Raw genomic sequence first — 20,466 nt, 5'->3', positions numbered from 1 at the left:
GTGCCTGGTTTGTAGCTGTGAGCTCAGGAAATGTTCATTGAGAAAATGGAAGCAAATTACCTAGAAAATTATATCGAGTCAATTTTTAACTACTCATTCATTTAATTACTACTGGCTAAGTAAATTTAGTAGTTGAATAGACTTTTTAAAATAACCTTTATAGGGAGGCTTCTTCTACAGGATTATAGAGCATTCTGTGGTCTAAACACTTAGTAAAGACAGATGATATACATTTAAAAAATAATTTAATGTGAAACTCAAGAACAGAGTAGGGGCTGGCCCTGTGGCCGAGTGGTTAAGTTTGCGTGCTCCGCTGCAGGTGGCCCAGTGTTTCGTTGGTTCGAATCCTGGGCGCGGACATGGCACTGCTCATTGAACCACGCTGAGGCAGCATCCCACATGCCACAGCTAGAAGGACCCACAGCGAAGAATATACAGCTATGTACTGGGGGGCTTTGGGGAGAAAAAATAAAATCTTTAAAAAAAAAAGAACAGAGTAAAGATGTGAAAAATACCTTTATAATCACTGATATCTGGTTTTGCCTCCATTATTTTATGTGTAAAAATATCTTTTGGAATAACAACTCTGATAAGATTCCAACAATGCAACAGCCTCCATTTCTCTATCAAGGCTAACCATAAGTTGATAAACATTTATTTCTTTAATAAACTGGAATTCATGCATTCAAATAATTGTTGTTCTTCCAAGTGGACGTGTCAGATGACAAGACGTTCTGGAAACTCTTTCTAGGGAGTTGTCTTTGCTGCTCTGGCCACATATGTACCTGTACCCTGACTTCCTTCTCGTTCCTTCTCTAAGACTTGGCCCTTGCCATCCAGGGAGCTTCAGTAAAGGTGGTAGGACAAGAAACCATCCAAGACGTAAAATAATCAGGGACCCATATGTGAGAGTATGTACTTGTGCACAGATGGACACAGCAGAGCTTGAGGGGGTGGAGGGTGGGGATGCTGAGGAAAAGCTCAGGAATAAGGTGAGATCTGAGCCCTAAGACTGGGAGAAGGAGGATTGTTCCAGGCAAATAGAACATCGTGGAAATGTTTACAGAGTTGAGGTGAGGAGGGCTTGTGAAGGGGCCATGATGGAGAAAGTAGAAAGCTCAACACAGGACGTCCTTTTGCCTAAACCGTCCTTTTCCTTTGTTCCTAAAGCCAACGTGTGATAGAGTTTTCAGTAGGAAATCGTAGGAAGAAAGCTCCTGATTCTCTGTAGATGTAAAATATGACTGTGTGAGACCTGTGGTACCTGTTTTATTGAGGCACCAAGGGATATTTGTCTCCTAATTCCAAATGGGAAGTCGAGGAGTGTCTCCACTCCCCTCTGCCTTGCATTAATTTCTCATCGTGACCTTATGCCTGTGAATTGCATGACATCTTATGTTACTGTTTTGAAGCCATCTCCTGCCTCTTAGAAACATCCCTTGCATTATGTAGTACTTTGCACTTTGCAGATCCGTTGTCCCTGGGTGCTCCCCAGGACATGGGGATAGGGTGACCATAGTGTCCCATTGCCTGAGACAGTCTCACTTTATGCCTGTGTCCCATTGCAATCATAAAAAGCATGCCCTTTTGATCTGAAAAGAGTCCCAGTTTTGATGATAAATTCTATGGTCACCCAATATGGGGGTTATCGTCCTGACTTAACACATGAGAAAATTGGGGCTCGGAGAGGCATGGCTGTCTGGAATCATTTTCACCACCTTGTCTTAAGTGCCTTTTATGGGTAATGCAGGAGTCTTTATAGGTTGTTCATTTTGAAATTATAAATTATACATAAATAAATGAATATTCTTATTACAATAAGAGACACTCTCTCAGTGAAGTAATTATATCATTGAGGAAAAACACTTACTGTATTATTTCTTCACTCCAGTTAGAGGCTATATTTATTCCATATTTATTGCTACCTACTGTGTACAAATAACTACACTAGACATAAAGATCAACATATCGGTGATATTGCGGTGAATATTCAACTGTGATTGGTCCCGTTTTATTAGATGGTTAAAACCATGTAACTTACTTGATACTTTATAGTCAGGTTGGGGATCAAGTAAGATATGTATGAATAAGCCCAGCACAGAATGTGTACCTGTATTGCCTGCCCGCCTGTGAGGGCACTGAGAACTGTTCGGGGAGGCTCATAGCAAGGTGCAGGCTTGGGAGAGAGTTAGTGCTTGTGACTCTTCGAAGTAGCCAGGAGGAGGAAGAGCTGGGAGATGCAGGCAGGTAGCCACCTGGGAGCCCTGGGAGAGGATGGGTTCAAAGCAGAGAAATTGAAGTCTAAGATGCTAACTCAAGGATGGAATTTAGAGACAAAGTGGCTCCCGGGGCTGGGGGTTTGGGGGAAGGGCAAGAACAAAGCAGAAGGATCTGAGGTGATGGCTGAAGTGCCTGAGCCTTTCATTGGTCTTAGGAGTTTCTCCTGATGCTTGGGAAGAGTGGCCTGTCTTAAAGGCCTGAGGTCTGAATGGTGACCAGCCATGTGCTTTATTCCTTTGCCTAGCTTACTGCATTTTGCTTTGTTTGTTAGACTTGAATGCTGTGTAAACCCAATTCATAATCTTGTAGAAAGGATGTTGGTAAAGCTTTACTTGACGTTTCCTGTCATTCCGTTTCCTTTTAGGTTTTGTCAATGATTCCGTGGCTAAATCTATTGTGGCTTTGCGCTTAACTCTGGTGGTGAAGGCCAGCACCTGTGTGCCAGGGGACGGCCACGCAAATGACTTGGAGTGTTCAGGAAAAGGGAAATGCACCACGAAGCCATCAGAGGTAAGAGGACAACTGGTAGCTTTAAAAACATGTATTTAGGGGCTGGCCCCATGGCCGAGTGGTTAAGTTCGCGTGCTCAGCTGCAGGCGGCCCAGTGTTTCCTCGGTTCGAATCCTGGGCATGGACATGGCACTGCTCATCAAACTGTGCTGAGGTGGCGTCCCACACGCCACAACTAGAGGGACCCACAACGAAGAATATACAACTATGTACCAGGGGGCTTTGGGGAGAAAAAGGAAAAAATAAAATCTTAATTAAAAAAATTAAAAAAAATAAATTTAAAAAACCAATAACATGTATTTATACAAATATATATTTACATATACATCTCTCTCAAGGATGAAAGGGGAGAAAACAAGTACATTTGCTGAAAAAACCTCCAAAATTTCTGGTTTCAATTATATGTTAGTATATAACATATAGATATATAATCATCGTATTATTTTTAAAGTAATTATAATAAATTTGTGCAGTGCTAGATTTTGCTTTGGTATGAAGTAGTGATTTTGTGAGAATATCTGGTAGCAGAATCAAGAGAAGTGGAAGAAAGAAAAGGTAAGCACAGAGTCATTTACTTCCCAGTTATTGCCTGTTTCCCTCTTTAGACTTTGCATTTCTCCAGTGCTGATAACAGAGTTACAGAAGTAGGAGAAGAAACGGAGGAGAGGCAGGGACGAGAAGCCCGACTCATTACTTTTGACCTTTGTGGATCAGCACCATCAACACTATGGAAGACCTGAGCCCTATTCCCCTTTTCTTTAGTAGCTGAGGTCACATGGGCAGGGAGGGGGCAGGGACTGAGCACAGTCCTTCCTCTTTGTTTTCTGGAGAGTGACGAGGTCCAGGAGTCAGACCAGCAAAGGACTACAGTGGCCATTGAAGCCCATCTCCATCAGTATAGGGCTCCCTTGAAATGGTTTTGGCAGATGGAGTCCACGCTCCCCTCAGCATCCCAGGAGAGGGAGACTCTGCACCTTTCAAGGGAGCCTGTTCCATTAGGGGACATCCATTCTAATCACCACTTGCTGTTTCTGTCTCTGGCATCCTTTCCTCCATCTCCCGTTCCCCAGTTCTATAATATTTCCAGCGGAGTTCATGTTAAGTGGAAATGGGTTCCCCACATCTCCAAAGATCAGTATTTGTTTTAGGCCAATTTTAAGAGTAGCACCAGTAAATTTTCTTTGGTGAAGTTGGACAAGTGAAAGGAATGGGTAACTGACAAAAGGGATATCGGAAGATGCTTTCAAGTAGTGCTGATGTCATCTTGGGAAACCTGTGGTTTTCATGTCTTAGGTATAATACTGCCGTGGCTCAAATATACCATTTTCCTGTAAAATATCCCCTGTAGGGGGCAGAATATGGTCAGAAACTGGATAAAGTCGTGGGAATAATAATTTCTGCTAAATCTCTGAAAAGGAACACAAACTTAAACCAAAGCCAGCACGAAATCCCTGGGGGAGGGGAGAGTGAGTGGTGTGAAGCCAGAAGGTGAAGTGTGAGATTTCTTTTACAAAGCCAGGCCTGTCCTGTAGATCCCGTCGTCTCCTGTCTCGGCCACCTTGGACCATCTCTTCTCTTCCCTGAGGAGAAGTTTCATTTATCAATTTACTTTATGGAAAAAAAGAAGTGAAGGGTATTGTGTGTTTTTCTTTGGCACTCAATGCTAGGGAGGGGTACAATAACTTGAGAAAAGATGAGGAAGCAATGGGGAGCCAATTCGATAAAGAGGTTCCAGAAGAGATGAAGCGTGAGACTCAGGGAGGCCCACTGCTGGAATGGAAGAGAGTCAGACCTTCCAAGTGAGGCTACAAAGAGGAGACACCCTGGTCTTCCCCGAATTCATTCTTACTGTTCCCAGTGAACAATTCTGCAGCCTCATGTGCCCTGAAAAAGATAAGATTGGTGAAAGAGAAATGTCTTAACCAAGGAAAGGAGGGCTGTTATTGGAATTTTGCACTGAAAATGATTCAATTTCCTTGTGAGCTTTCTCCTAGAATGGATGACCCAGCTGGGGAAACTTTTCATCCATGAAGCAGTCACCATGTTGTCTTAAAACGTGCGTGCTGCTGGCATGCAGCCCTTGTCTGCATGAGTCCCATCCCCATGAAACTCTGCTAGGAGGCTCTGCCTGGTGGTTTAGCATTGACTCATTGGGAAGGCAGTAGGAGTAGTTAGCACCTGGCAGGTAGTTGGCAAACCTTGCCAAAGTGCTTTGTTTTCCTTGAAAAAATGACTCAAAAGGCTTAGTGAAGAATCCATGCTAATTTTAGCAGATCATTTCAGAGGGAGCACAGCTTGTTATGGGTACCAGCTCCTTTGAAGAGCTGAGTGCCCAGCCTCCAGATAACACCTCCTCCCTCTGCTCCCACCTCCCCATTCCACAACAGTTGCTTCTAAAGTGTATAGCCTCTGCTGTTGTTGATTCTGTCAAAGCTTGCATTTACTGAATTTAGGGAAATTGTGGCTAGTCATCTTATCTGAGCCACTATAATGACCTTTGGTGACTCTGAAGCAAATGATTAGGCTGGAATTAGCATATCCATTTATGGACCCACCACATTGTTATCTTGGAGAGAAACCATTCCTACAGTTCTCAAAAAGATGGTGGGAGTTGAGCTACCTATTGCAGGGGAGGGAATGGAAAGGTGGTTCATCTTTTTTGCATCTACTTGAGTTCCTGTGGCTTTTTGTGGTCATTGTCATGGCTGTTGCAGCGACTTATGAGTTGCTTGCCAGCAACTGTTGTTTCAAGTTTCCTTCTTCTTGCTGTTTTCCTAAAATTAGAAGTTCTATAGTTCAACCTTCCACCCAACGTAAGAATCCACTCCATAGCACAAAACAAAAAGAACTACATTCAGCGGTTTAATTTGATTGTTTCTAATCATCTTAATATCTTTTTATTAGGTCATCCATCAAAACAAAAGCAATTCTATTGTTTCTACACTACTCTCACTTGGTAATGGGACTCATTTCTTTTCTGTCAGATGTACTTTGGCCAGAGGATATTTCACAATTCCAAGTTGATTGGTGGTTTGTGATAAAGCTTAAGCTTGCTGTTCTTGGATATCGCACCAACCTGGGAAGGTTTTTTTAAATGTTTACTATAACGCCATAGGAGTTCTGTATTTTTGAAAACTACTTTTATTACAAGGGTTGATTCTGATCTTTTCTTCTTCTTATGAAAAAAATTGACTGTTGGCCACTATTTCTCTTTGAACTTTGTCACCAAGTTTGGCTGCTCTATTTGATGATTCCTGAATTATCTTAAAGGTAAGTGTCAGGGAGTCACACAGGGCTCTTTGCTGGTGTGTCTTAAACCTTCTTTAAACCAAATTAGGTTCCATGGACCTTGTCTTTCAACATCAAGAGATTTGTATTAAGGTTCTCCAGAGAAACAGAACCAGTAGGATATATGTATTTATATATATATGTGTGTGTGTGTATCTATGTGTGTATATATATATATATATATATATATATATATATAAGCTTATATACATATAAATCAATTAAGGAGATTTATTTTAAGGAATTGGCTCATGTGGTTCTGGAGTCTCCGTGAGTCTAAGATCTGATGGGAGAAGCCTGCCACAGGAAGGAGTTGTAGTCTGAGTACAAAGGCAGTCTGCTGGCACACCAGAGCCGATGCTGCAGATGAAGCCCCAAGGCCGTACACTGGCAGCATTCCCTCTTTCTTGGGGGAGGTCAGACTTTCGTTCTATTTAGGCCCTCAACTGTTTGGATGAGGCCCACCCAGATTATGGAGGGCAATCTGCTTTACTCCAAGTCCACCAATTTAAGTGTAAATCTCATCCAAAAACACCCTCATAGAAACATCCAGAATAATGTTTGACGAAATGTCTGGGCACCATGGCCCATCCAAGTTGACATATAAAATTAACCATCACAAGATCCTCTCTAATTCATTGTTGCTTCCTTTCTACCCAGTTGCATCCCTTGCCCACAAAGTCAAGGGAGTAGCTTTAAAATTTTTAGTTTGCCTAAGAATTGTCTGAGGCCTTTGAAAAGAGTCATGTTCCAGGCCCCTCATTTAGATTCTGATGCCTTTGGTTGGGCAGCTAGGTGATTCTGATGCAAGAGTGGATTGTGGACCATAATTTTGGAAAAAGAGGTCTGAGGAGCAGTGTGTATCATTTTCCTGTTGTTGCTGATTCCCTAAAGCAAACACTCAACTTTTTTTATTCAAGGATTTCATTGTTTATCATTTCAAGGTCACATGGAGTTAATAGAAAAAGATAAATGCTGAGTAATGGCATAATGGTTCAACACACATCTCAAAGCTTTTGTATTTGTTGGCCCTGGTCCATGTTGACAGGTAAATGGCCTCAGGCCTCCATTCTTAGAAGGTTCGCTAGAAATCCCCTCAGCTCTTGCCTTAAGAATCCATCATCCTTAGTCTATTTGTATTAGATACTAAAGCTGACTATTCAGACGTTGTTTTGAGAGAGAACTGAGCTGGTGTCATGGCTAGGAGTGATTCTCAATCCCTTCTAGAGCCTTCGTCTTAATTCTGTCTCCAGGTGTGGGTCTGTACCTGAGAGAAAAGCACTACCCCGTTTGCTTCCTGAAGGGTCCTGACTTTCTGTTAGCTCCCTCTCTACTCCGGGAAGTCAAGGGCAAGTCCTAGCCTTCCTACAGCCGAGTTCTTCTGGTTGGGTTTGGTTTATTGGAAATCAATCACTGACCTGAACTGGTTTACTGCTTTCTGACACCTGCTGTCCTTGCTCTACAGCCCAGGTGGTCTGGGTAGGAGAAGTTATCCTTCCAGGAACCTGTCTGTCTTATATGAGCACCCCTCCCTATCTTTTTTCCTGTTTCACAGCATGTTCTTCTTTGTCAGGGCTCCCAGTAAATTCTCATTTCTGAGGTTTGTTTACTTCAGATCTCATTCTCAGAGTCGAGTAACCAGCATGCCATAAGCTAGAGGCAGAAGCAGCCTTTCCGGCTCCTGACCTCAGCTCCTTCCACAATCCCCACATCCCCCTGATTCCTCCCTCAGGTCTCCATGGTTTCATTCATGCTATTTTCTCCCCCTGGAATGCTTACCTGCCATACTGCCCCACTCCGACCCTCTACCCCCTGCCCTCCCATCTTCCTAACTATATTTCAGACTCAGCTCAAAAACTTCTTGCTTCTGGAAGCCATTCCTAACCCCTCAGTGCAAACTCCCTCCTCTCAAGCCCTGTAACATTGCATTTCTCTTATGAGACACATGACTTTTGATTTATGCATATATTTCTTTACGTCCATTATTATTTGCATCCAATTCACCACAGAGTTCTTGCTTGTCATGTGCCTGGTAGTGCCCGAGGCTCTGGGGGATACACATTTGGTAAGATAAGATGTGGCCACTGAGAAGGGGTTGGAAGGTTGCACAGGCAGAGTGCTGGATGAGTAAATCATCACTTAGAGCATCGTGTGGTGTGTGCTGGGGGAGAGGTTTGCAGGTGCAGGTTTGCAGGGAGCACAGAGAAGCCTCCCACTTGCATGTGGGATCACTGGGAGTTTCCCAGGGGAGTATCTGATGTTAGGATCCGTGTCTGGTTCCTTCTGCATCCACTGTAACAACTAGCAGGATGCTTTTCGCATGGGAGATGCTCAAAAACCGTCTATGAATTGGATGAACAAGATAAATAACAGAACAAAAATATGACGGAAAACCAGTTCTCTGAGTTTTGAGTGAGGTATGAATTTGAGTTATACATTTGGTAAATGTGGGAGCATGGAAAGCACACGGTGACTTTAGTTTTATAAAATAATGAGTTGGAAGACATTCTCTGACCTAAGGCCATCTCACAGATAGTGTGACCCAGAATGTTGTAGTAACCCCTTAGGAGCATTTTAAGCAACGTTGCCAATCCTTTCCCTATCATTTCAAAAAGAAATAATTTGAACCAATGGAATCTTTGATGCCATCCTCCTGTTGGTTTGAAACCATCGGCAAACTCTTCTTTAGGTTAGGAAGTAGAAACGTGCCAGAGGGCAGGAATAGACGTCATCTCCTTTCATCCATCGCTTCTCTGAGAGCTAATTTTTCCATCATCATTAGTGGGAACATAAAGGCCCTCATGAGACCTTGAAAAGGAACTGTGACCTGGTAAGGTTATGAGAAAGAAGTGGAGCGGGAGAGGAGATGAGGATGCCCATCAAAGCATCAAAGGAAAGCCACTCACTGTATCCTTCTCAGCATCAAAACAGCAGCTGGCGGTCAGGATGTGGAGTTGCTTTTTAGTAGTTCTGCTCAGTGCATGGTGGGGTTAGGTCCCCTACGGTTCTGCCAGTGCTGCAGAGGAATTTCTCCTTTAAGTAGGGAAGGAAACACAGCAAGAGAGGGTCAGAGCAGAATAGTTGATGGGAACAAACTTGATGAGCCAGTGGTTAGTGGCATTATAGAGAAAAGAGACTAATCCGTTCTAAGAAGTTGGTCTTCTAAGGGTGGTGGTGGGGGGACCTTTCTCTTGACTGAATGAATAGCTTATTGATGATGCTGAATAAGAACTTTTGACCCAGAGAATAGATGCTTTGGATTTAATGCCAAAATGAAGATGTCTGAGTCACATTTATTTGCTAATCAAAAATGGATGATCTCTCCCACAGATTTTACTTGCAGAAACAGCTTTGTGGACCTTTGAGAGAGAGAGTACTTTTATGGATAATAAAAGTAGAATAATAATTATTAGAAACATACTAAGCACAGAGATCATAAAAGTAAGTGCAGCCCAGCTGTTACTTTTTCAGTGGTAAAGGATCAGTCCGTCTAGAATTTCACTGACTTGTTTGAATTATAATTCTTGGTACTGAAAAAAACAAAAAAACCATTGCTGCCTTTTATGTTATAGAACAGAAGGATGATCATATCATTGACTGCACAAAAATACGATAACATATTTGAGTCATTTATTATAAATTATTTAAGGAATGATTGTAAAATTATCTCCCAAAGGATAGGTGTTTCGTCATGTTTCTATTTGGCATCAGCATTTTCCAGAAGGTTGAGATGTGTCTCCCTGTGTTGACAGATAGTTGTAGTGGCATTGTCGGTTGGTGGCACTCCAAATTTATTAGAGTGAAGATTATATCACTAGTGACATTTCCAGGGTCACAGGATTTAGAGTGGAAGGTGATTTTAGAGGCCTCTCCACCTATTTTATTTTAAACACCAGGAAACCAAGGTCTAAGATCTAAGCTATTTGCCCAAAGCCCAACAGCTAATTCACTGTAGAGGCAGGACAAGAATGAAGGGAGATTTCTGGACTTTTGTTCTGGGGCTCCTCCTGCTGGGCAGCCCTAGCCCTTCCATCCCCTTAGCGACCTCTAGTGGGCCATTCAGCGTTATGGCCAGCTTTAGTGCTTGTTTAGTGTTCTCATGGAAAGTTTCACTGCTTACTACAAAGAGAACCAGGCATTGGGTCGAAAACTTTCCAAATCATTTGACCTTATGGCATTTTGGTCCAGCATTTCTCCAACTTTAATGTGTACGGGAATCACGTGGGGGTCTTGTTAAAATGCAGATCCTGACCCAGCGGGTCTGAGGGCGGGGCCTGAGATGAGACATGGGTAACATCCTGCAATGCCACGGACATCAGACCAAGACATTAGAGGTCGCGGCTATCAAGACCTTTCAAAGAGACTTAGAAGATTCGGCAACCTCCATTCCGTGGTTTTCTTTGGCATAAACTGTACCAGAGGACTAAGCTCTCTGGGTCTCTCTTATTCTAGATCAAAGTTGGAGAAAATCACAGTACAGGTGAAATGAGCATCACAGGAAAGAGGAAATCCCTCAGCTGCAGCATGAAACCTTTTACACGTAGCCCAGGAACTGGGTTTTTTTTTGATTATCTTTTTTCCCCAGTTTTATTGAGATATCATTGACATATAACATTGCATTAGTTTAAGCTGTACAAAATAGTGATTTGATATATGTATAGTATATTGTGAAATGATCACCACAATAAGTTCAGTTAACACCCGTCACCATACATAGTTACGATATTTTTTCTTGTGATGAGAACTTTTAAGATCTACTCTTTTAGCAACTTTTAAATATACAACACAGTATTGTTAACCATAGTCTGTGCCTCACATCCCCAGGACTTAGAAACTTCCAGGTATAAAATAAATAAGTTCCAGGAACTGTTTTTTTGCAGCCCCTGATTTTATACTTCGTTACAACTCTCAGGCTTTACAAAGAAGCCAGGGACTCATTTTATAACTGTGTTGGAGACAGATAACTGTCATTCTTAGATTTTAATTAATAACTTTCAGAATACAGAAATAAACCTCCAACTAGACTTTTATTTCCGAGAGAAGAAAACCATCACTTTGGAACTTGGTGAGCTTGTTTTCCTCTCCCTAGAATACCTGTCCTTTTGTCCTAATTTTCAGTCCCTAGGTCAGTGAGCTGAGTGTGAACCGCTGGGAATAAGGAAGCTAAATGGCTTTGCCAGTGGAGGGCGTCCTGGTGGGGCAGTGCCTCTTGATCCTATTTAGGGATCTGAAAGCCATCAGCTGTGTTTGCTCACAAAAAAGGGAGTTTATTCCACATATCAACTTGGGTATTCATTTATTTTTCCACGTTTTCATCCCCTCATCCAGCGTTCTGTGAGCATTTCTAGGTGGCAGGCGTGGAGCTTCACCCCAGCAAAACAAGGGTGAGGAAGACCACCATGGTCCCTGCTCTCCTGATGTTGAAAGCCAGAAAACCGGCATCGAAACTATTGAACTTGACCCTTATCTGATGTCCAAATCTCCTCTAAAACATTATCAACCTCCTCAGCCTTCCTCAGCATCTAATTAAATATCTAGCCAGTGCCCATTTGAGGCACGTTGGTACTTCTTTCTGATTTTGAGGGGAAAGAAATAATCCCTTTGATATATCCCCACCGTGGTCTTTTGTGCTCGGCAGCTGCTCCAAATATGGCTTTTAAAGTATAAATGGATTCATCTGTTCCCCTAAGTCTGACGTGGTTAGGGCTTCAGTATGATTATGCTATTTGCCTCATTTCTTCTGTGACATCCTCTTAGGTTTTAAGAGTCAATTCTGGCTTTGCAGCTTATCTTTTTGAGTTGTGAAGCCTTAGGCAGATTTGGAATGACCAGTTGTGTGTTAGGAGATAGTACAACATAACTTTCCAAACTGGACAGAACCACCAATGGGCTCTGGGCATATGTTACTCACGTGTTGTCAATTTAAAAAGAAAATTGGCCAGTTGTTTTACGCACAAAACGATTTTATTCGGGAATAGCCAAAAGAATTGCAATTCAGGATGTGTATGCTATGGCCGACCATCAGCAAATCCAGAGACAAAGGAAGGCACTTGCTTTTACAGAGTGGAAGGGGGAGTAGGAGGCACTCTTCTAAACAAAAGTCCATTGGAGGAAAGTAACAGTTCAGGGTGGTGACAGCTTCTCATTGGCTGAGCTGCAGCATTTCTCATTGGCTGGGCTGTTGCTGGGTGGGGAGAGAAATCTTCCTTCCTTCTCATCAGTAGTAAAGTAGTAAACCTTCCTGTGGGAGATGCAAGAGGTACAAGCCTAGGGCACTTCCAGGTTGAAGTAATTGACAATGAGTGGTAGGGCATGAGAGCGCCCCCTGCAGGTCTTCCTGACTCTAATTTAGTTGAGATTTCCTTTACTCACTTCAGCCTAATGGCGGGCAGAGTTGGGAGGTTTCTTCAGGGTGTTAGTTGAGAGCTCCTGTCCCTCCTGTCCAAAAATAGCTCCCTCCTGGCCTTCCTTGTGCCTTTTATTTAGTGCTTGGCCCCATTTTCTGCCTACTGAGTTGCAGACTGACTTGAGGATTTGTCTACTGGATGCAGTGTTTGTAGTTTTATTTACAAAACTGTTTGGCTTCACCTAACCCAGTGGTTTTCTGACTTTTTGGTCTCAGGACTCCTTTACGTTATTAGAAATTATTGAGGACCCAAAGAGCTTTGGTTTATTGGGCCGGATCTATTGATATTTATCACATTAAACTAAAACTGAGGACTGAAAAATATTTATTATCCCATTTAATTAGTAAACCGATTACATTAACAAAAATAGCACCATTTTAATGAAAAGTAACTATACTTTCCAAAGCAAAAAGAATTTAGTGAGAAGAAAGGCACCGTTTTCATTTTTACAAATCTCTTTACTATCTGGCTTAAAAGAAGACAGCTGAGTTCTATTTGCTTTTACCTTCAATCTGTCACAATGTGTTGTTTTGGATGAAGTACAGAAGAAAATTCAGCCTCATACAGATATTTAGTTGGAAAAAGGAAAAGTGTTTTAATAGCCTTTTCAGATAATTGTGGATATTTTTCTTGAAAATTCTCCAAAACTCAAGTGTCAGAGTCTTAAAGGTTAATTGAATGTGGAATCTGAAACCATATGAATGAACGCTCTGTTACGTTAAAATCCGCTGGTCCGTCTTGCATTTTGCATCTTCTACCCATGAATGGTTTTTTATAACATTACGCATTGGTCATTTGGAAAATATTGGATCACTGTGTTAAAACAGAACTTCCAAATGTTGTCACATTTTATTACATACTATCAAAAAGTCACGTCTGTGATTAATATCACCACTCAACTCCTCGGGAGAGTCTGTAAGTACTGGGAATATGTCAAGCTCATAATGGAAGATAAAAGTTTTCTAAGATTCTAATTTTTCCTTCCAAGCTCAAGTCATCTCTGACAACGAAAACCGTTGGGTGTTTTCCTTGAAGTGACAGGCTCACTTTGTTCCTTTGAGAAAAAATATCTGCTGAATAGCCAACAGTTTGTCTCTCAGTTGTTCTTTCAAGGAAAAAAGGTTCTTGATGAAAAAGGGGCTAGTTAGGTCGTGACTCAAAGACTTGCACAAGTGTGTTTCCTGAGAAAACCATTGGAGTTCAGTGTGCAGTGGAAGTGCTTCATGCACACTTCCCAGTTTGTCACACAGAATGATAAAAAGATGTGCACTCAAGGTTGAGATTTCATAAAAGTTTAATTTTGACGGCTCATCAAGCACATTCTAAGCAAAACTGGCATTTTCTTTTTCCTGCAAATGCCTGATAATGTGAAGACCGGAAGATTCCTGCTACAGAGACACTGCTTCGATTTGTGAGAAGAAATCAGCAGTTTTCCCCACCATTGTTTTTGCATCTTTAGTGCCAGTGTCAACAAATGTAAAAGGCACATCATGTTTTATTATTCTTATAAGGTAGTTTTGACCTCATGGACCCACCTGAAAGAGTGTCAGGCCCCTCCCCTACCAGAGGTCCAGAACCACATTTTGAGAACTCCTACCCGGTCTAGGCCTCACCTCTCGCCCTTTCTCTGGACCTCTTCATTTGCTTTCTGCACCTTCAACCTGTTTTTCTAAACACCTCCAGTTTAGTTTTGAGTAATTCTGTTTTTTCTCTCTTTGACCTTGAAAACCACTTTGCCACTTTTCTCTCTCATCTGTGATGATTCTCTGCATGGCTTCTTTGTAACAGCTCTAGATGAATTTCTAAAGCCAATCTGACAAGTTCTCCATCTTTTTCTGCTCCTTGACCACCCCGCCTCCCACTGCCTCACTTTCCACCCCCATGCCCAGCTGGGATCACCAGCCCCTTCTCCCTGAGACCCTCCAAGGCAGAGGCCCTTCTCTTTTCTCTTGTCTCCTTCTCTCTTCTTCCTTCTCTGCCAACAGCCAGCAAAGAGCCAAATCAAAAACAAATGAAACAGTCCCTAAGATCCTGTCAAAAAGATAAAATGAAAGCTGACCAATTACAATTATAGAAATCTTCTACAGTGGTTAAAACCCATCTTTCTGTTAAACATTGGTGCAAGCTTTTTAGATAGTAAACAGGAACAAGGAAATGGAGAGATTGCCTTTCAGAAAATTGGCCAGCTTCCCTGGAGAGGGGAGGCAGAGAATTCACCCCTGGATCTTGCTTTGGGAGGACAGCCATGGTGGCGGGGAGGAAGCTAGATTATTGAGAGCAAGGAAGAGCTTGGATGACCAGTGTGCCATGGCTTTTTGATGAATTTGGCATTGAAGGGAGGGAGCGAGTGGGATGGTACCCTGAGTAGGAAATTGGGTCAAAAAGAGAGTTTTTGCTTCTAGAGCAAAGGATGAATTGCATTGAAATAGGCCAAAGGAAAGAAACTGGCAGATGTGACAAAGTGGGTTGGTCAGGTGCAATTAACGGGTGAAGGTCCTGGAGGAGATGGAATCGAGAGAGATGTGGAGGGCTTCAGAGAAGAGGACGAAAACTTCCTTCTCTGAGGAAAGTGATGTCAGGTACAAGGCGTGACAGAGTTTTTAAAACAAAGCCTTTTTTTCGTTATTGAGGTGAAATTCATATAATATGAAATTAACCATTTTAAGGTGAACAATTCAGTGGCATTTAGTACATTTACGATGTTGTGCAACTAGCATCTTTATCTAGTTCCGCAACATATTTATCACCCCAAAAAGAAATGCTGTGCTCATTAAGCGGTGACTCCCCATTCCTTCCCCAACCCCTGGCAATTACTGATCTGCATTTTCTCTATGGATTTGCCTTTTCTTGATATTTCATGTAACTGGAATCATACAGTATGTGACCTTTTGCATCCATCTTCTTTCCCTTAGTGTATTGTTTTCCAGCTCATCCATGTTGTAGCATACATCAGTAATTCCTTTCTTTTTATGATTAAATAATATTCCATTGTATGGATATGCCATAGTTTGTTTATCCATTTGCCGGTGATGGACATCTAGATTGTTTCCAGTTTTTGGCTATTGTGACTAGTGCTGCTGTGAACATGCATGTACAAGTATTTGTTTGAGTACCTGTTTTCAGTTCTTTTGAGTGTATACCTAAGGAGTGGAATTGCTAGGTCATATGGTAATTCTATGCTCAATTTGTTGAGGAACCGTCAAAATGTTTTGCACAATGGCCGAACCACTGCATATTCCTACCAGCAAAGCACAAGGATTCATGTTTCTCCATATACTCACCAACACTTGCTGTTTTTCATTTTTTTGATTCTTGCCATCCTAGTGTGTGTGAGGTGGTATCTCACTGTGATTTTGATTTGCATTTTCCCAATGACTAATGATGTTGATCAGACAGTACTTTTTGTAAAATCATATGTGCTTTATGTCTTTGAAAAAAACACTTTGAATTTTCCCATAAAAACTGAATTCTAGTGATACCCCTTTGTGCAGGAGATTGTAGGAGGCACAACCTTGTTTACAGAGAAAGAAATAATTGCAGATATCACATGGCCGAGTGGAGCAGCAGCTCTTGGGGATTCTGGATTGCTTTGCCTTTGGATGGAGGCAGGAGATTCAGTTTTTCTGGGTCACCTAGAATACTGGTCTAAGCTAGGTCAGCACTGGGGTATCTGTTCATCCCCGGGTTATCCTTGGGATGAAAGCCATTTAGAAGCTTGGTTTATTTCTAGGGAGTGTGAGATTGGGCAGATTCAGAGAAGATGGTACCCTAACACAATCTTGACCAGAAATTGGCCAGGCACCTGCCACCTCCATGAGGAAGGGGCAGGTCAGATGTCACTGCCACACTTATTGGACTGTCATGAGCCATCCTATGGGTTTCTTCCTTCAGATTCCCTTTTCCTTGTTCTCTAAGAAGAATCCCAAGAAACTTGGCCCAAACCTACATGTCTGTTACTCATCAGCCACAGGGAACTTATTCGGCACTCAACTTTCTTTCACATAATGGGCATTTTGAGGCTAAGATCAGCATTTAATGGAGCCACAAGCATCAATCCTTTCCAAGTTCACACTGGAGGAGAATTTCTAGTTTAATGGTAATTCTGCAGTTAAACAGGATATTTCCAAGTCAACAAGGGATGGAGAAGCTGGCTCCAGAAGGGAATGGGAAAGCTCTCCCTGGAGTACAACAGCTGCTCAGTAATGGATAAATAGAGCAAGGTTACCACAGGCCACCTTGGGCCATTGCCATGAACAGAGTCACTCTCTCTATACAACTGTAGTTGGTTTCCACATGATTCTGGGCAGAAAACTCAAGCTATGTCTCAACCTCAGACAGAGATGACTATTTCATATGTGCAGGAGGACATCATTTAAGCCTTGAGTGTGGAGGGAAGGGCACAGAGGATGCTGCCGTGACAGTCTTCCAGAGTCGGCGGAGGCCCCAGCAAATGTGGAATGTTCCAGATCTGTCCAAGATTCAAAGGTCATTAATCATGTAGGACGTTAGAATTCTCATGTACACATCTTGTTTTTTGCACAGTCACAATATTTTGGCAGGAAACTGGGGGGAAACGAAGCTCTTGAACAGAGGAAATGCCCGTAGCAGCTTATACAATACCATTTGTACATTCCGTAAATAATTATGCACCTGTGTTTAGGTCTATGTCTATAGAAAAACTTAAAGATTTTGCTTTTTTTCTCTTCATTCTGTCTCCATATTAGAATTCAAGGACTGCTTTCCTAACTTCACTAGAATGTTTGGGTTTTTTCTTCTACTAATAGTTTTCATTTCTTTACATGCTTTCTTTGTTATATTTTACCTTTATTCTTTTTGTCTGTAAATCTCTGGTCTCAGTTTGATTTAGTATATTTTTAAGCACTGGTAGGGAAAGTACAATAGGTAATCACCCTTAAGTGGTGTCAGTAACAGAGAGTTAAGCAAAGTCATATAAATCAAGCAAATTAAACATTGATGCAAGAGGCATTAATGGTCAGTGGGATAACCTATTAAAAGAATGAGTTATATGTCATGAAAGCACCAGTTGAAGTGATGATGCCCAGTCTACTGAAGAGGTTTTGTAGGGGTCTAGAATGGAAAAAGAGCCTTTGGCAAGATGAGTAGCAAAGGTCATGGTTTGTTTGAACTTGCATTAGGTTAGGGGCAGGGCTGCCCTACAGGCCAAGGTCACAGACTGTGGAACTTGTCCTGGAATCTGGTCACTCTTCTTCAAGCTTGAATGATTTTCATTGATTTTTCAACTAAAGAGTGCTCCTCTATTTTTAGGATTTCTCCCCACATGGAAGATTTGGGAGATAAAAAAAAGATATTATATTGTGGTATCTAAAATCAGAAGCAGCAGCCAAATCTGACTTTTGCCTGGAGGGCTTTATCAGGTTGCTAAAATAAATAAAAATGTAAGAAGTATGGGCATCCATATTTAGATTAGTATAATATTATACTTCCACTTTCTACCATTGGAACAACTCATTTTGCAATTTAATCAAATATATTCCATTACATTTGGCTTGGTTTAAATTCACAGGATACTCAGACATCCGTTCCATTGATATCAATTAAAAAAAATTTTATTATGAAGGTCTTTATGTCTGAACTGAAAATTCTTTTTTTAAAAAAATGCTTCTAAAAAATAAAAGTAGTGACGTTGGTACAATCTAGTCACCTGTGCTGTTAGACAAAAGTCAGTGGGCTGGGGGTGCCTACTTGCTGTAAGATTCAAGGGTATCTAGGAAAATCCCTTCATCCCAAATTTCCTTGACCTACTGGGCTGGTGGGATGCCTGGAATCCTGCTATTTGAGCTTAATTAACTATGTAATAAAAGCATGATTTCCTATTTCAATGCAAATGTCCCTAAAATGGTATCACGTTAAGGTGTTATCTATCATTAAAACTGAAATAGCTTAGTTTAGTCAGGGGTTGGTTTTAGTAGGAAAGAGAGTAGTCGAGAATTCTAGAATCCAGGTGCCGTCTGGAGGTGTCGGGCACGAGAACAAGGCCCTGGGTTTGGGGAGGTGGGATTTGTCATCTCTCAACAAATCCGAGCCTTGTGTTTGGTTTTCGTTTCTCCCTAGTTTAGAAGCAGGAGAGACTGGTGGCATTCCGGCCATTCTTCTGAGACAGATGTTATGCCAAATAAAAAAGATGACTTTTATTTTCTGGGAGCCTGAGAAGCTTTAGGAGAAGCGCTCATCTTATGACATAAATGACCTTGAGCCCCATTCCATAGCAAAAGCCCATTTATGCAGCCCTCAGAGAAGACAGGAATTTGGGCCAGCTTATAGGATATTTTTTTCCTTTCCAACACAAGAATCTAAAAATTATAATTAGAAAAGCTTTTTTCAGATTGGCTCCGACACTGAGGACCGTCGTGTAGGGCAGCCACACTACTAGGTGTATCAGCCTTTGTCAGAGCCTGTGCACACGAAAGAGGAAGTGAGTGTAATGATTTTTCCAGCGCTAATATGAATCTGTGCTGGCCCACAGACTTCCACAACCACAGCTCTGTGATGTGGATTTCATCAACCCCACCTGATGATGGGCACTCTGAGGCTCTAGGGAATTAAGTATGTGTTTCCTTTTTTCCAAATCAAGCACCCAAGGCCAATATCCTATTCTAAGAGTCATAAATGACTTAAAAGAGAAACTAACAGCATCAAAATGATTAAAATATGATACATTAACTAAAACATTTTTGAAAGGAAGATATGAGCAGTGTTAATGTTCTTACATTCAAAATTCGTATGCAGATTTTTCTCTCCTACTCAAGATTAGAGGAATTAAATTATCACATGGAAAGAAATCGCTTCCTGTGAATATTGTAGATTAATAAAAACAGTTTGAAAGCAAGCAAAATTCACCTTGCTTGTGAATTTACCTAATACTTTTGCTACCCCGAGTTAGATGTTTTGATGAGTTTCCTCTGGAAATTATTGGAATGATCCTTTTCTAATTATCCTGAAGAGACACATTTATTAGATATAACCTGCCATTTGTTAAATATTAAAATGATGAAAGCAACGAACAATTTATTGAGATAAGCTTTAGTTAAAATGAATGCTAGGACCTTCCCACCTTTGCTGGTGTTACTTCAGTTTGTGTGAGTATAAATTCAATAAAGAAAGGCATTCATCAGATCAGGAGCTCTGTATAAATGAAATCTTTCACAATAAAATAAAAAGATAGTATTTTTCCCTGCAAATACTGAAGAAATGTTTTTAGTCAAATTCCACGGTATTAGGGACTATATAATGAAGACAAACCTCTTGAAATTCAGGCTATGATGCCAATATTCTCGATTTACATGTATATTCTTATTTCAGTCAGAACAAGGGGCTGGAGAATTGCATTCACTCTCCATAAGGAAAGCTGAACTGATCCCTTATATCAATTCTATGCTGTGTTTTACTTTTTTATTTATTTACATTCTCTGTCTTTGGGTTGGATTTGAGACTATCCAGAAAAGTACGTAAAGTATAAAATAACCTATTAGGAGGAAAACAGATGTGAAGACCGAGGCAAAGGAGAGTTATGGATCCAATAGGAAAGTAAGTCTAGAAAAAGCTGTAAAGGTACAGAGGAAGGCCCACGTGCTGGCTAATGATGGGAATTGGGGACACACATGTGTTGCTTAGCCGTGGCCCATGAACATAAGAAACCACACAGTGAAGGAGTCCAAAGGGAATGAGGAGAATCGGGAAACGGGTGGAGGAAGGAGAGAAGAAAGAAGATCCACACACTAGAGTGATGTTCTGAGAGAAGCCACACCTTTTTTGGGGGGGGGGTCGGGGTGTTGAACTCGGTTTTTCAAATTTTATTTTTTTATCTTTTTGTTGCGATAACATTGGTTTATAACATTATATAAATTTCAGGTGTACATCATATTTCGATTTCTGTGTAGATTACATCATGTTCACCACCCAAAGACTAATTACAATCCATCACCACACACATGTGCCTAAT

At 41.4% G+C, this 20,466-nt stretch overlaps 1 protein-coding gene across 2 annotated transcripts in view; it reads left to right on the top strand.

The window, feature by feature from the left end:
* The window catches only part of DNER (delta/notch like EGF repeat containing), a 302,394-nt gene that overhangs the window by 153,002 nt on the left and 128,926 nt on the right, over positions 1-20,466 (top strand). For both annotated transcript variants that reach the window (XM_070620042.1, XM_070620043.1), the window contains exon 5: positions 2,645-2,790. In XM_070620042.1, the coding sequence (XP_070476143.1) occupies positions 2,645-2,790 (146 nt within the window). The remainder of the gene's footprint in view (positions 1-2,644; positions 2,791-20,466) is intronic.

This window comes from Equus przewalskii, chromosome 5 (genome assembly GCF_037783145.1).
Source record: "Equus przewalskii isolate Varuska chromosome 5, EquPr2, whole genome shotgun sequence".
Lineage (NCBI taxonomy): Eukaryota > Metazoa > Chordata > Mammalia > Perissodactyla > Equidae > Equus > Equus przewalskii.
Note: the sequence above shows the minus strand (reverse complement) of the source record. Positions and strands in the feature narration are given on the sequence as shown.